General features: G+C 43.0%; 1 protein-coding gene across 1 annotated transcript; it reads right to left on the bottom strand.

Annotated features, from left to right (window-relative positions):
• Window positions 1-517: 517 nt before the first annotated feature.
• Window positions 518-16,234, bottom strand: LOC133522425 (transcription factor E4F1-like). The gene is made up of 10 exons (XM_061857769.1): window positions 15,815-16,234; window positions 13,274-13,399; window positions 12,228-12,390; window positions 11,627-11,785; window positions 11,299-11,427; window positions 9,424-9,584; window positions 8,848-8,992; window positions 8,664-8,760; window positions 3,409-3,602; window positions 518-2,668 (listed from the first exon to the last, which is right to left on the bottom strand). Exons 2-10 carry the CDS (start codon window positions 13,388-13,390, stop codon window positions 2,514-2,516), a joined length of 1,320 nt encoding a protein of 439 aa, XP_061713753.1. The 5' UTR covers window positions 13,391-13,399; window positions 15,815-16,234; the 3' UTR covers window positions 518-2,513.
• Window positions 16,235-17,808: the final 1,574 nt, after the last annotated feature.

The raw sequence follows: 17,808 nt of genomic DNA, 5'->3' as shown, positions 1-17,808 counted from the left end.
CAATAAACATGTAAATTTACACGTCACATGTTTTGTTGTCCATGGTAGGTTCTGCCATCTCGTGGGCTACATTTGAACAATAAACATCACATTTACGCCTCGCGCCAAAGATCTGACGGCTCCTGTGCTGCCTCCTATAGTTCATGCACGCTCCCTATAGATTTACATGATCATTGTATTTTTGAGATGTATAAAACTAATGCTGCTGAAATTTAGTCCAGGCTTTGGAAGTTGTATGAGAAACTAAAATAGATTTATCTAGAAAATCTGTACAACTAAGTATTTCACTATATTAGAGAATCTGAAAATCTTATTTACAGAGTAAATGTCGGTAAGTATACTTTTGTACTTTAATCCTAAGGTTACGTTTTTAAGAAATGAACACGGTTGACATTGCTGTAACTAACTTACAAAAATATGTAATTGTAAGTACTTCTACATATTGTAAGTACTACCAAAGAGAATTTGAAATAGAGTTGTATTGTCAAAGGAAGCCAACCAAAGGAATGTAGCCACTGTAAACTTACTGCCATCTTTCGACACATGATTAAAACTTTTAGAACGCCATTTGACTTTGATCCTTATTCTTTCACTGATATGTATTAAATTTGTTAAATATCAAAAAGTGACGCCATCTTATAGATCAAAGACCAAAGGTATGACGTGGCGACATCGTTTCCAGCGATGGCGCCATAACCTTTAGGTAGTGCCCGGTAAGATGGCGCCACTTTTTGATATTTAACAAGTTGAACACATATCTGTGAAAGAATTAGGTAAAGTCAATAGTCGTTCTAAAAGTTTTAATCATGTGTCGAAAGATGGGGTGGAGGATCATTATTCCCACTAGTTACCACCAAGTGGTTACCATGTGCAACTACTGGGTAAAATCTTCCCGGAATAACCCAAAATGGCATTAAATTTACGTAGCTACAAAATTTTCTTTGACAATACACCTCTATTTCACATTCTCTTAGGTACTAATATATCTAGAATGGTTTGAGTATTCCTACCAAAAACAAATGTATGTCTACTATGGTTCACTTTATTTTCCTACTTAGAAAGTCAAAGCTTGAATTTATATCAATTTTAGGCGACAGTTATTAGATATTATATAAAAATATGTCAAAATGCGCTATGCTATGATTAACTATAAACATTTATTTACAATTTTAACCAATGTATATTCCCTATATAACAAGAACTGACATTATAACTATATCCTAATATTGCAAACAGAGTATTTTACTTAGGTACAGCCACCATAATATATATATCTGACCGGCCAAAGTGCTCACAAATATTTGAACAAGCCTCTAAAGGTAAAGATAGTTTATTATTCTAGTAGGCATATTAAAATGTGCTTATGAACGTCAAATAAAGCTACACCGGCTCTAACCCTACACCTCTGACCCGAGAAAATTTAAATCCCCCCTCAATTGGAGGAGGGTATCCCAATATGGACCTATTGTTAAGGCGTTAGAGTGCGTGTTCAAATATTTGTGAACACCTTGACCGCTCTGATATCTCTAATGGCGGCTGTACGTCATATTTATATTATTTTAGAATTTCAAAACATATACAAAATTTCAATATTTAAGTAACAAATAATAAAAACAACTCTTCTTAAGGTTGCCAACATTCAATTTAAATAGGTATAATTTTTTTTAAGATCACAGTAAATTATAATTTAAATTAAATCACATTTATTTAATTTTTTACAACTTACACCTAACATTTATATGCCATTCGAAAATGGCTGGTAACATTTTTATGTAATAGGTAATTGCGGGATTTTATCTCTGACACATTTTAAAAATTTCAAAAGAGAATCATGATATAGTACCTATATATGTTCCTATTTCTGTATTATATTTACATTTTCAATAATTGTAAAATAAATAAACAATTAAGTACCTAAGCAAAATATCGAATCGATCTTATTTATCAAAATCTACAACTAGGACTAGTGCAAACGCCATAACAGTTTAATTTCAAAAAAAAAATTATAACCTCAAAAGTAGTAAGTAGAACTTTTTTTCATAATAATTAAATATGAGAAGTTATTGACTGAATCATAGTGTCGTTTACATAATATTGTACCGCAATATTATTAGACGTCATAGGAACCCTAGCATTTTGGAAGAAAAAGTTAGTTTTACCACTTTTGAGGTTAGAAAAATTCTGAATTAATTTTAACCAGCAGAAACGTCTGCGAACGATGCTATTAAGCTTAGAATAAATTTAAAAGTGGAAAAATTACTGTGGGTGACACTTGAACTCACGGTCTGATCAAGTCTCACCCGAGACAGTAATTTATTCTAAGAAAAATTCTGGTCTCAAAAGAATCGGGGTACAGTAAAGAGCCATTTCTTTTAGCTAAGTATAAAAGAAAGTTTTTCAACTTTGGATCAAGGTAACGTTTAAGCATCAATATATTTGAGACCTAACTCGTCGAGTCAGAAGACGTCCTTGGCGGCCTGTATGAGCGTGATGAGGTCGCCCTTGTCGTCGTGTCAGGAGGGTGCGGGGGCGGGGGCGGGAGCGGGGGCGGGGGCGGGCGCGGCGCCGAGCGGCGGGGAGGGAGCGCCGCGCGCCGACAGCTCCGCCTTCACGCGCCGCGCGATGTGCGACCGCGTGTGCTTGCGCAGGTGGTCCTTGCGGTAGAACCCTGGGAAACATTGACGGCTAATTTAGAAATTTATAAGTACAGATATCCAGGAATAGGCAGAATAAACTACAGTTTTATTGTCACAGAAGTATTTATGTCAAAATATGATTGAACAATACAATTATGAAGCCACGTAAACGAAAGGTAACTTAAATTTATAGAATATAGATTTATCTACAAACATATCATAAACCCTGTATGATGCCTTCAAAATCCGTAAATAATGGCCAACATTACGATAAACTGTTTTGTTACAAAAAAATTCTTATCTGTGCAAATGGTGTAATTGCTTCATTACCTACTACATAAAAATCGATTTGGCCTTTTTTCGAAATGAAATGTCAATAGGCACGCACAAACCGACCAGTGTAGACGTGCCTCGGCCGAGGCGGCGCGCGCTTTTTCCTCGCCTGAGCGCGTGAGGAAATTGCCTCGCGCGTATGCTCGATTAGCATACAATTTTGACAAATCTCGCATGTTAGTTTGTATCGAATGATACGGAAGTAGACTTCCGACTCGAGTTTATCTCTAAATAAAAAAAACTACGGATGCGTGACATGCGTAAGATAAATTTTCATTTACCGCCATTTGACGTACAGTTTGTCTTTTAATTCGTTTTAAGGGTAAAAATGAATTTGTTTTGTTGTTTTTATAGCAACTATAGCAAAAGATTAGTGTAAAATGAGCGATAAATCTATTGCGGTCGTTCCGGGTTGTGTCTGCCTATCTGTCTGTCTCACCCTTGCCGCACTCGTTGCACACGTGTCTCTTCTCGCCCGAGTGTATGACGAAGTGCAGTGTGAGCTGCTCGCGCCGCTTGAAGGCCTTGAGGCAGACGGAGCAGACGTGCGGCCGCTCCGGGTTGTGGCTCTGCTTGTGGCGCGTTAAATGGTCCTTGCGTTTTAGGGCTGCGTTACAAATGTCGCAGATAAACCTAGAAATAAAAGCTGATACAGTAACACTAGCAATATTTAAAATGTTAGTCATTTTCGTTCACTAAGGTTTGCAAATAACAAAATCCTGGCAATAGGAAGCTGATTCTAATTTCACAATTTTCAATCCCTCTGGTGTTGCAGGTGTCCATGGGCAGCGGTAATCGCTTACGATCAGGTGATCCGTCTGCTCGTTTGCCTCTATCATAAAAAATAAAATAAAAATAAAATTGTAATAGTTTTGATACTAGTTAAGAGTCCTTATTCCTACAGACGAGCGTATTTTGTAAAATGCTTCCTTTTTCATTCAAGATTACGACGTAACTATTAGTATTTATTCAAAAACTGATAACGTACTTAAATAATCGTTTCCTAAACTAGGGGCTCCAATAGTTCAAATTTTCATTTTCTCTTTTAAACCTCTTTTTTAATGAGGTTTTTTGGGAGTCTTTTCCAAATTTTGCAGTGAGATGTGGCGTTTCGGTTCTCAATTTTGCTATAAACAAGAATCATTTGGTACATGAATGACTACAATTTGATTCAACATATCTCGTACGAGGGGCTGGAATGATTAACAATCGAAGATTCATTTGAAAAAACTGATAAAATACCTTCCGAGTTTTCTTCATTTTTTTGGCGAAAACAGGGTTTTATTATATTTTATTTCCGCAAATTGTACGCATATTTTGCTTTAAAAATAATATTATAGCAAACTGTAACTTTATGTTAACCTATAAAAAAAAAATCGTAACTATGGGACCTACATTGCCGTAAATTTATATTTTTTTAAAACACGTATAAATCACGCAGCAGCGACGCCCCGCTCTCAGTCCGCGCGGAGCGCGCTTAGAGGACGGACCTGTGCTCGATTGTCAGGCATTCGTTGCGATCGTAATCAGCTACGGAGTTCCGAGAAGTGCTATATACTGCGATTAGAAAATCTTAATAAAAGTTCATTTTTTACAGTATGCCTAACAGACTCGCTTATTGATGGATTTTCAGTGTTACTTTTTTTTAATACTAAGTCGGTGGCAAACAAGCATACGGCCCGCATATGTACGCCTGCAACTCCAGAGGAGTTACATGCGCGTTGCCGACCCTAACCCCCTCCCGCCCCTCGTTGAGCTCTGGCAACCTTACTCACCGGCAGGAACACAACACTATGAGTAAGGTCTAGTGTTATTTGGCTGCGATTTTCTGAAAAACGCATTTTCACTTGAAATTACGTTAGGGTTTGCATTATTATTTTTGACCCGGATGAAGTCCAAGTTCTCATGATGGAGTCAGGAGTTGGTCACCAGAACTCCTAATCTACTAATTATAATCCCATCGTGTTTGGGCTCAAATGATTTGCCCTGACGAACACCATCGATCTAGATGAGGTCCAGGGTCTCATGATGGAGTCAGGAGTTGGTCACTAGAACTCCTAATCTACTCATTATAATTCCATCGTGTTTGGGCTCAACAGAGTTGCCCTGATGAGCACCTTCAATCTAGATGAGGTCCAGGGTCTCATGATGGAGTCAGGAGCTGGTCACCAGAACTCCTAATCTACTCATCATAACTCCATCGTGTTTGGGTTCAATAGAGTTGCCCTGACGAGCACCATCAATCTAGATGAGGTCCAGGGTCTCATGATGGAGTCAGGAGCTGGTCACCAGAACTCCTAATCTACTCATCATAACTCCATCGTGTTTGGGCTCAATAGATTTGCCCTGATGAACACCATCGATCTAGATGAGGCCCAGGGTCTCATGATGGAGTCAGGAGTTGGTCACTAGAACTCCTAATCTACTCATTATAATTCCAACGTGTTTGGGCTCAAAAGATTTGCCCTGATGAGCACCATCGATCTAGATGAGGTCCAGGGTCTCATGATGGAGTCAGGAGTTGGTCACCAGAACTCCTACTCTACTCATCATAACTCCATCGTGTTTGGGCTCAATAGAGTTGCCCTGACGAGCACCTTCAATCTAGATGAGGTCCAGGGTCTCATGATGGAGTCAGGAGCTGGTCACCAGAACTCCTTATCTACTCATCATAACTCCATCGTGTTTGGGTTCAATAGAGTTGCCCTGACGAGCACCATCAATCTAGATGAGGTCCAGGGTCTCATGATGGAGTCAGGAGCTGGTTACCAGAACTCCTAATCTACTCATCATAACTCCATCGTGTTTGGGCTCAATAGATTTGCCCTGATGAACACCATCGATCTAGATGAGGCCCATGAGTTATGATAAATAGATTACGAGTTCTGGTGACCAACTCCTGACTCCATCATGAGACCCTGGACTTTATCTAGATCGATGGTACTCGTCAGGGCAAATCTTTTGAGCCCAAACACGATGGAATTATAATGATTAGATTAGGAGTTCTAGTGACCAACTCCTGACTCCATCATGAGACCCTGAACATCATCTAGATTGATGGTGCTCGTGAGGGCAAATCTATTGAGCCCAAACACGATGGAGTTATGATGAGTAGATTAGGAATTATGGTGACCAACTCCTGACTCCATCATGAGACCCTGGACTTCATCGAGATCGATGGTACTCGTCAGGGCAAATCTTTTGAGCCCAAACACGATGGAATTATAATGAGTAGATTAGGAGTTCTAGTGACCAACTCCTGACTCCATCATGAGACCCTGAACATCATCTAGATTGATGGTGCTCGTGAGGGCAAATCTATTGAGCCCAAACACGATGGAGTTATGATGAGTAGATTAGGAATTATGGTGACCAACTCCTGACTCCATCATGAGACCCTGGACTTCATCTAGATCGATGGTACTCATCAGGGCAAATCTTTTGAGCCCAAACACGATGGAATTATAATGAGTAGATTAGGAGTTCTGGTGACCAACTCCTGACTCCATCATGAGACCCTGGACTTCATCTAGATCGATGGTACTCGTCAGGGCAAATCTTTTGAGCCCAAACACGATGGAATTATAATGAGTAGATTAGGAGTTCTAGTGACCAACTCCTGACTCCATCATGAGACCCTGAACATCATCTAGATTGATGGTGCTCGTGAGGGCAAATCTATTGAGCCCAAACACGATGGAGTTATGATGAGTAGATTAGGAATTATGGTGACCAACTCCTGACTCCATCATGAGACCCTGGACTTCATCTAGATCGATGGTACTCGTCAGGGCAAATCTTTTGAGTCCAAACACGATGGAATTATAATGAGTAGATTAGGAGTTCTGGTGACCAACTCCTGACTCCATCATGAGACCCTGGACTTCATTTAGATCGATGGTACTCGTCAGGGCAAATCTATTGAGCTCGAATACGATGGAATTATAATGAGTAGATTAGGAGTTCTAGTGACCTACTCCTGACTCCATCATGAGACCCTGGACCTCATCTAGATCGATGGTGTTCGTCAGGGCAAATCTTTTGAGCCCAAGCACGATGGAATTATAATGAGTAGATTAGGAGTTCTGGTGACCAACTCCTGACTCCATCATAAGAACCTGGATGGACTTCATTCGGGTCAAAAATAATAACGTGATTTCAAATAACACTGAAACTCTATAGCACTAATGTGCGCAAACGATTGGCATCTTGACTACGCAGCATGGGTGCGTAGCCACCATGCCAATCGATACGACAACGAAACACTATCTGTCTCTCTCTCGTACTAATATGCACAAACGATTGGCATCTTGGCTGGGCAGCATGGGTGCGTAGCCAACATGCCAAACGTTTACGATACGACAAGGAAACACTATCTGTCTCTCTATCGCACTAATATGCGCAATCGATTGGCTTCTTGGCTAGGTATCATGGGTGCGTAGCCAACATGCCAATCGTTTACGATACGACAACGAAACACTACTCTCTCTCTATCGCACTAATATACGCAAACGATTGGTATTTTGGCTAGGCACTAAGCAAGTGTGTGGCCGACATGCCAATCGTTTACGATACGACAACGAAACACTATCTGTCTCTCTATCGCACTAATATACTTTATTTATACCTGCAGTCATTTAGTAACTTCTTAATTTTCCATTGGTGTGAAAGAGACAGAATAAAGAGCAAGGGTTATAGTACACTATGTAGTCTGTACACTTAGTAGTAGTGTACATAAAAAAAAAAAACTACTGTGCATATACAATAAAATAAAGAGTGCCCATATGATATCATATGACACTAAAATTAATATTGCTTGAAATTATATTGAAAACTATCAAGATTATTCTAGTCTGCATTGAAACGCGCGTCGCGTTGCCGGCGCTCGCGTACCGAGCGCCAACGCCATCTATCGAGCGTTATTTCGTGAAATCGGAGAACGCTCCAAGGATTAAGGGCTCTTAAGATACGAAGAACGGCTGGCAGTGCATATCACATTGCGAGCGAAATGCCTAATGCGCGCGCACAGGAACGGGTTATTGTCACCAAGTTGTCACCAGTGCACACCTAGGTATTTTTGTCAGTATTTAACATCAAAATATTTTGGCAGTAACAATTGGGAATGAAACATAAGTTGTTAGAACTTGTTGGTAAGTTGGTAACTGATGAGAATAACCCGCAAGGACCTATCAGCTTAAGCGATTGTCAAAAGCGTATCATAAAAATATCAAAATCGTAACAAATCGACCTCGGATTGCTAATCGTCCGATTCAGTTACATCCAGTGAATCCAGTTTTTTCTTTTCGGAAAGGCCATGCCAGGATATAGCCAAGTGAATCTGCCCCCAGCGACTTTTGGATTGTAATTTTTTTATTTAATAAAATTAAACGGTATTTTTTTGTATGGCAATATATCCTATTGTTGACGTCATATAAGTGTATTTAGTATATGTACAAAATCTGTGACGCACGTCAAAATCGGCTGGCTAGATTTTTTTTCAAAAAAGAAGAGGTCATATATATTTTTTTTTGTTTGGGTGGGTGATGTTTTGCATATTTGTTACTAATCCTGAGCCACATCATGCTTAAAAATTACAAGCCAGAACTCGCTGGGGGCAGATTTCCTTAGCTTATCTTGGCATGGCCTTTAAACAGTTTAGCTGTCAACACGTCGTATCCTGGACATGTAGCCCACCTTCTTTCCATGGTGTGTCCGACCAGATGCTGCTCCAATAGTCCTCGCTCTGGGTATGCCATGTGGCACTCCGGGCAGCAATACAGAGTGCTGCCATCTGCAGACGCATAAACATATGTAAAGTCAACTTAAAGTGTCTTAATTAAGTTGTTGACGACTGCTTAAAAGGTAAATAGCAGCCTACCAAGGGCGGTAGTGAGGCGAATCTCTCCGGGTTTAGGCCGGGGTTTCTTCTCTTTAGCGGCTTTCTTCTTTTTCTTCTTCTTTGGCGGCGGCGGCGTCGCCGGCGCCGTCTGTACCACCACCGTGTTTACTGTGGGACTTGGGATCTGAAAAGAAACTCACTATGAAAAACAAAGTGTGTAAAAGAATACCTACTAATATCTCTAGGTACATTTTACACCTAGGTATACTAGAGTTAGAACAAGATAAGTCTACAACGATTTTGAAAGCACACGCAGTGCAATTATTAATTTAAACGTCAAATTTCTTTAAAATTATGACGTATAAATAACACTTGCACTGCGTGTGCTATCAAAATCGTTGCACTCAACTCTATTGTGTACATCTAGGTCTATTAGTACGTACCTACTGAACCCCGACCTTGGTGATGGGACACATCTAAACGACGAATGATGAGGAACAAAGATATATTAGTGTGTTCGATGAGTCTCACACGATCGAACATGCCTGGAACCACCCCAAGGTCAACCTGGGCAAACGAGCAACCTTGAGTAAGTACTTGAGCAAGTGAACTGACCTGCTGTGCTACTGGCGTGCTAGGCACTTGCACCAGCACTGGTTCCTCGCGTTTGTCCGAGTATTTGAGCAAGTGGTGCAGCGGCAGCGGCAACGCCGATAAATAGTCGGCGACGCCGCCGCCGAGCGACTGCCACGTGGCGTCCGACACGTCGCCGATACCTGCGAGATACGAGTCATACAACACTAATAAAAAATCGTATACATAGTATTTTTTATGACCAAAGGTAAGACTATTAGGTCGAATGGCCATTCAGTCAGGTACTTTTCTAGACAGTGTTATCTCTGAAAGAGATATATTAATTTGAACCATATAGATAAGGCGGTAAAACTTCGAAAACGGGCTCGTTTACTGTCGCTCAAAACGGAACCCATCCTCCTGATGGTAGCCAACCGCGCTGCATAAAAAGAAAAAGCTAAGGTTAAACCCTTTGATCACCAAATAAGTCAATTGGCGCACGAGGGTACAGCAAGAGGGCAAGTAGAGTAACTCACTGATGAACTCGGCGGGCACGGGCTGGCGCGCCTCCTGCTTGATGGCGCCTCCCGGGGCTCGTGCAGCACCACCAGCCGCCTGAAGGAAGGCGGTAGAGGCAAGTAGAGTACTCACTGATGAACTCGGCGGGCACGGGCTGGCGCGCCTCCTGCTTGATGGCGCCTCCCGGAGCTCGTGCAGCACCACCAGCCGCCTGAAGGAAGGCGGTAGAGGCAAGTAGAGTACTCACTGATGACCTCGGCGGGCACGGGCTGGCGCGCCTCCTGCTTGATGGCGCCTCCCGGGGCTCGTGCAGCACCACCAGCCGCCTGAAGGAAGGCGGTAGAGGCAAGTAGAGTACTCACTGATGAACTCGGCGGGCACGGGCTGGCGCGCCTCCTGCTTGATGGCGCCTCCCGGGGCTCGTGCAGCACCACCAGCCGCCTGAAGGAAGGCGGTAGAGGCAAGTAGAGTACTCACTGATGACCTCGGCGGGCACGGGCTGGCGCGCCTCCTGCTTGATGGCGCCTCCCGGGGCTCGTGCAGCACCACCAGCCGCCTGAAGGAAGGCGGTAGAGGCAAGTAGAGTACTCACTGATGAACTCGGCGGGCACGGGCTGGCGCGCCTCCTGCTTGATGGCGCCTCCCGGGGCTCGTGCAGCACCACCAGCCGCCTGAAGGAAGGCGGTAGAGGCAAGTAGAGTACTCACTGATGAACTCGGCGGGCACGGGCTGGCGCGCCTCCTGCTTGATGGCGCCTCCCGGGGCTCGTGCAGCACCACCAGCCGCCTGAAGGAAGGCGGTAGAGGCAAGTAGAGTACTCACTGATGACCTCGGCGGGCACGGGCTGGCGCGCCTCCTGCTTGATGGCGCCTCCCGGGGCTCGTGCAGCACCACCAGCCGCCTGAAGGAAGGCGGTAGAGGCAAGTAGAGTACTCACTGATGAACTCGGCGGGCACGGGCTGGCGCGCCTCCTGCTTGATGGCGCCTCCCGGGGCTCGTGCAGCACCACCAGCCGCCTGAAGGAAGGCGGTAGAGGCAAGTAGAGTACTCACTGATGAACTCGGCGGGCACGGGCTGGCGCGCCTCCTGCTTGATGGCGCCTCCCGGGGCTCGTGCAGCACCACCAGCCGCCTGAAGGAAGGCGGTAGAGGCAAGTAGAGTACTCACTGATGACCTCGGCGGGCACGGGCTGGCGCGCCTCCTGCTTGATGGCGCCTCCCGGGGCTCGTGCAGCACCACCAGCCGCCTGAAGGAAGGCGGTAGAGGCAAGTAGAGTACTCACTGATGAACTCGGCGGGCACGGGCTGGCGCGCCTCCTGCTTGATGGCGCCTCCCGGGGCTCGTGCAGCACCACCAGCCGCCTGAAGGAAGGAAGTAGAGGCAAGTAGAGTAACTCACTGATGAACTCGGCGGGCACGGGCTGGCGCGCCTCCTGCTTGATGGCGCGCGCGAGCGCGGCCGCCTCCCGGGGCTCGTGCAGCACCACCAGCAGCTGCTGCGGGCCCTGCTGCAGTGGCGCCCCCGTCACTGTTGAAGTCATCAATTATTGCATGCTAACCCTCCTCCTTAAATACTCCTCATAAATCTAAACAAAAGCCTAATAAATGTCAACGTGACAAATAAAAATAAACTTTACGCAACGTGAACATCTGTAGGCTTGCGATGTGATGTGTGTAGTAACGTGATGACCATTGTTTTCTGAATGTTAAAATAAGTAAACACTGACCTGTGATTGTCTCCTGTTGCTGCATCATAGTAGCCATGATGTCTTCTTCGCGATACTCTCGTTTCTCCTTCGGCTCCTGCACGTACGTCTGTCCGTACGACACGTTGCCTAAGTTCACTGTGGAAGATGATATTGTCTGGTACTTCACTCCGCTGTTCACTGGAACAAGGAATTTAACACTAAATAGGTCTCTCAGCGTTTATCCCGGTTGCATACTTAGCTAAATAAGTACTGCTTCGGAGACCAGGGTCCGTATTTCAATTTTTTCCCCACCGCTTCGTCTCAGCATGCTCTTTTATGAGACCATCTTCCCACCACTACCCACCAAACTTCTCCGCCATCCTCTTTTCTAAATCTAATATAAAATCTAAAGGGGTATGTTGGGGTATCTTCAGAGAGTCTTAAAGGCGCAGCTTTGCGTTGAAACAAGCTCTTCGTAAAAATTACCCCTCTATAGCTCCTTATATAAGACTTTAATTTGACTTCTACCTAAGTACCAAGTAATAGACTTTTTCTAAGCTAGAACTGCACAATTTGGAAAGCCACAGTGTGGAGTGGAAAAGCCACCATAAAGGTAGACGAAATCTATCGGTGAACTAACCAGTGTGTATGGGCGCTATCCCCGCCAGGGTGACGGCGCCAGCAGGCGCGCTGCTCACCACCACCATCTCCGCCTGTCGGAACTTCACGTCCACCGCCGGGACCACCATCTCTGCCTGTCTGAACTTGACGTCGACTGCCGGCGTCACGAACTGGACATTTCCCTGTTAATAAATTTTATGTGTAAGTAGTTAGGAAGTGTAATAACCGTACCTAAACCGATTTATAAACAAATACGGATTAAAATAGGTGCTTAATATCTATTAAGTAGGCAAAAGACCAGAGTAGTTGACGCTCCCACACAAGCTTTATTCCCAAAATGGCGCCAGGCTAGCCACATATCACGCTATACTGACAAAAAAAGGGTGGACCATTGAAACAACCAAATGGAGAGGACCACCAGGGGAGCGGTGGTCTGGCCGGTCGCAGCAACGTTGGGCTGACGACCTAACCCAGCTACGGGAAAGCAATGCATGGCAATAGCTTTGAACAGAAGCAAATGGATTGAGTTGGAGGAGGCCATCAGACCCAAAGAGCGGTCCACAACTAAGCAAAGGAAATAAACTTAGTGTGAATAAATGGCTTTTATTTTATATTATTATTTATAATCAAGGGATGATAGATAGACGATAGATAGACGGGATGAGAGATAGATATATAGGGATGACTAGATATTTAGGAGAGAAATATCGCTGGACATGTTTCAATCCGTTACGGGGATCCTTAACCGGAGCAGCGTCAACGACAAAAGGCTACCGACGCTGCTCCCAGCAAGAGCCGTGTGGGTAGAGCTCTACTGTCAGACACCGTCGGGCACTGGCTGGAGATGTTGCTCCGATCCTCGTAATGTATAGAAAAATATCGAGCAATATTTCTGAAGATGCATAATATGTACTTAAAATACGAAATAATGAAGTGTTTATGCACCTGGTATCTCTCCTGCACGATGGTGCTCGTCATGACCGAACTTAGCGGTGAACTGCTGCATGGAGATGGCACTGTCAGAATAATATGCTGCTGAATGAGAGCTGATGAGTGAAGCCTCACCTGGTATCTCTCCTGGATGGTGCTGGTGCCCTCGTACCCGAACTTGGCGGCGAAGTGCTGGATTGTGGGGATAGCCGCCGCCGTCGGGATGTGTCCGGTAAACGGCGTGAAATTCATTTTGTTTCACTGCAATTATTCATCGTGGTTTATTTTCTTCTGGGCGAGGGACACTCAAGTATAAGTGATTTTGTAAATGATTTTATTTTGAAATTAATATCAACTATGTACCTAGTCTTTCCGCCCCTACCTATGAAAAATTTCCCCTACATGAATGTATATGCTCTGTAGCGATAAGGCCGCCTGTTGTTTACGTCTATCTTCATGTTTTTTATGTGTTTTCATGTAATTTTTTTGTTTCAGAGGTTGTGCAATAAAGATGATTTGTATTGTATATGCTAGAAAACCCATTGTATCCTTACAACCGTAGCTTTAGTTATGAGTAAATTAAAAAAATGTATGTTAGTGTACATTTATGCGCATACGTAACGAACACATTCGTGGCAGCCTTGGAATTCGTGACGTAGCGGATAAGCTGCAGGAAAGTCGCCTCCGATGGTATGGCCATATAAGCCGCAGACCAGTAGACTACGTCGGAAATAGATGCCTCAACCTCACTGTCCAAGGCCCTAGTTCACGCGGCCGCGGTAGGCCTAAGAAGCGCTGGCTGGAGGTCGTGAGAGCGGACATGGTGGAGAGCAATCTCACATCTGAGGATGCCGAAGATCGGGCAAAGTGGAGAAGATTAAGTAGGAGAGCGGACCCTGGCGCTAGGCCGGGAAAACGCTAGGTTGAAGAAGAAGATGTTAGTGTACATTTAAAAAGGCCTTCTCTCGGATCGGGTAGGTACCCATTACATACCTACTAAAACTTCGATATATCGATTCGAAAATACTATAAATAGGCCTAGGCATAAGAAGTTCAGAATAAAGAAAGCACCTCTTCCTTATTAAGTTATGAGTTGCATTTGTTGCGAAATGTAATTAATAAACATATCGCGAATAATGTATTTGACCGGTATTAGTAATCTGTCAAGTCCAGACCAAAAAGCGACTGGTAAATATCAAATGATATTTCGTACATAAGTTCCGAAAAAGTCATTGGTAGGTACGAGCCGAGGTTTGAACCCGCGACCTCCGGATTGAAAGTCGCACGCCTTTATCGCTAGGCCACCGGTATAAAAGATCAAATATTACTCGTAATACCTAAGTTACCCTAAGTAAAATGTTGACGACCCTATAGTAGTGTGACCCTGCCTATGAAGCCGGTGGTCCTGGGTTTGAATCCCGGTTGGGCATTTATATGTTTTTTTTTTTTTGCGGATTTTTTATTTTATTTCCACACATACAATTATCATTACAGGCGGAACCCAATGCAATAATGTAGTAATAAGTTAAATATACAAACAGACAAAAATCAAGTACCTATATCTAACAACTAAATTGTGTGAAGAGCACAGATATTTGTTCCTGCGTCATGGATATTTTTTTATGTATTTAAGTATTTGTATATTATGTCGTTGTCAGAACTACCCACAACTAGTGTTGGTTAAGAATCGAGTCTTTTGAGTCCTCTGCATTAAGACTCGACTCAGTTTTTTTGACTCTTATAATTAAGAGGAAACTAGAGTTCTTTTCGACTTATTAGAGTCCCGAGTCTTTTGTAGAGTCTTGAGTCTTTTGTAGAACTTGTATTATTTTTACAAATAATTTCGAAATGCGTTGTCTTTATGTATAATTCATGGATGTACATAACATAAATCATACAATAACGCCTATTTCCTTCACTGTAGTTTAGGTAAAACCTATAAAATTTTTGACTGAGTCTTTATTCGGAGACTCGAGTCATTTTGAGTTGCGCTTAAAAAGCCTCAATAAAGGACTCGACTCGGGACTTAAAAGACTCAGAAGTTTTTTAAGCTCTGAGTCTCGTAAAAACGAGTCGAGTTCTTCAATTTAGACTTAAAAGACTTGAGTTCCTACCAACACTACCCACAACACAAGCCTTCTTGGCTTACCGAGGACTTAGTCAATTGTAAGAATGTCCCTATAATATTTATATTTATTAATTTAAAATAATAAAGGTGAGGGGGAGGGCAGCAAGCCTCAAGCTACTATATAGGGTCGCAGCCACAGAATGTAATTAGCTGCATCCTAATATTGCGCGCCGTGTCTGCAACGTTTGACCCTTGTTAATTTACGTAATATCAGATACCTATATCATTCCCCCGTTATGGTGTCGGAGATTCATATTGACCGAAATACTTCGCTGCAAAATCAAGTTATTCAAAACAAGACCATTCCACACGGCGATCTCGTGAGCCAAGTAAAGGTAGCTGCATTCGTTCATAATTATTGTTACGCGTGGTGTGAGGTCGAGGAAACCATGGGGGTGCTCACACCCTGCCATATTGCCTCACCCCAATGGCTACATTTCTATCGCTCTATTTTTACCGGCCCTCCCACACCACTCGCTTTAAATTCCCCATTCCGTCACTCTACGTTTAGAAATTTACATTTTAAGGGTTTATATGCTAATTCTTACCTGTTCTGCGGGTCTGAGTTGAGTTTTCATGATGTTTTTCGAGTCGGTGTTGCTGAAATACGGTGGTGTATTAAAATGGCGGGGTGCGCAGCGCGCTGCGCGGCGGCGCGCGCATTGTGACTTGTTGAGGGCGAGGGTGCGCTGTACGGACTCGTGGTATGGGTCATGGGTTGCTTATTAACTTACTAGCGACTTTTACCACCTTTTTTAACACGTGTTTACTCGTAGAAATAATCAGTTTGTTGTTTAAGGCCCCATAGGTTCAGGTTCTCACTCTCACTCGGGTCCGCGGATAATGTTTTTGAATTTTAATTTGTTGTAAGTTTGAAAAAGAAAAAAGTAATCGCTGTTCCATCAAAAATAAAACTGCGCATTGTTAGAAGCAATTATCATATTTTTAGATTTTGTGTATAGATAGATACAAATACAAATCTTTAGTGTTTTAGACCTATTTTGTTCGTTTGTTTTAGACATACCTACAAAGAGTAAAGTATGTAAATTAGGTACATACCTATTCGTGATTATTTCTAGACGAAAAATCGGGATTCGAATCGCTGAAGTCCCCACAGAATGTCCTCAAGATTGCTGTTTAAGTTTTTGAAGTTTTGAAGTCCATATTAAGCATTTCTTTTAAAAACGGTACCAGTTTTCAAAAACTCCACTCTCTAAACCAACAGCATCTTAAGTAGTTGCTAAACTCGAGAATACTAAATAATATATTGACCGCACCAGCTCGTGAAGGCTCTCTTTATTCTTGAAAAACTGATGAGAAAGTTGCATGTTATCCACAAGAGTAGCAAATAAAAAATGATTTACAGTTAAGTACTATTTTTCTCGCGTTGGTGTGGTGAAATATTTTGTTTCACTCGATGGCAAAGTTTGTTTAACCCACGTGCACACGTGCATCTGGGGAAGTAGCTCCACCTTACAGAAAACCGCAGCCAAATAACACCACACCCTACTCATAGTGTTGTGCTCTTGCCGGTGAGTAAGGTTGCCAGACCTCAACGAGGGGAGGGGGGGTTAAGGGTCGGCAGCGCGCATGTAACTCCTCTGGAGTTGCAGGCGTACATAGGCTACGGAGACTGCTTACAATCAGGCGGGCCGTATGCTTGTTTGCCACCGACGTAGTATAAAAAAAACCCTATCTATGCTCAAGATTCCACACATTTTACTCCAGTCTGCTCAGTCCGTTGCCTCCGTTTCCAGTCATTACCCTTATTGAGTGGAGAGCGGGCATTATACCCTGCATGGCCATCAGCAACAAAAAAAAAACATCATCTGGTTCGAAGAACCAATTTGTTTCTATTGGGACCGTGCGAAGTGCATGGTGGGGGTGGGGGTGGGCGATCCCAGCGCATAAGGTGGTAAAAATTAGAACTAACTGCGGATAGCGTCTTTAACATTTCATACAAGTTATATGGCTCGAAATAAAACTTTAATTTACAATTACTCCTGAAATATTAATTTAAATTGTATGGTGTAAGGGACCATTGTAATTGTATGAATGCTTAACATAACTAACGTATTTAATATGATAATTATTAATACTGTATCCGTGTAAATAGCTTTTCAAATGCCACATACTTTGTGATATTTTTCTAGAAGTTAACATTCTCTTATTTTAGGGGCACACATTTTACCACTTTGGAAGTGTCTCTCGCGCTAACTATTCAGTTTAGAAAATCTATCTATCCATAGAAACCCCACACGTATAAGTATGATAAAAAAAAATGTTGAGTTTCAGTTTTAAGTATGGGGAACCCCCAAAATTTATTGTTTTTTTTTTCTGTTTTTGTGTGAAAATCTTAATGCGGTTCACAGAATACATCTACTTACCAAGTTTCAACAGTATATTTCTTATAGTTTCGGAAAAAAGTGGCCGACATACGGACGGACAGACAGACAGACATGACGAATGCATAAAGGTTCCGTTTTTTGCCATTTGGCTTGCAGGCTTGGCAGTGCACTTAAACAACCCGTATAACATATCA

This window comes from Cydia pomonella, chromosome 10 (assembly GCF_033807575.1).
Source record: "Cydia pomonella isolate Wapato2018A chromosome 10, ilCydPomo1, whole genome shotgun sequence".
Lineage (NCBI taxonomy): Eukaryota > Metazoa > Arthropoda > Insecta > Lepidoptera > Tortricidae > Cydia > Cydia pomonella.
Note: the sequence above shows the minus strand (reverse complement) of the source record. Positions and strands in the feature narration are given on the sequence as shown.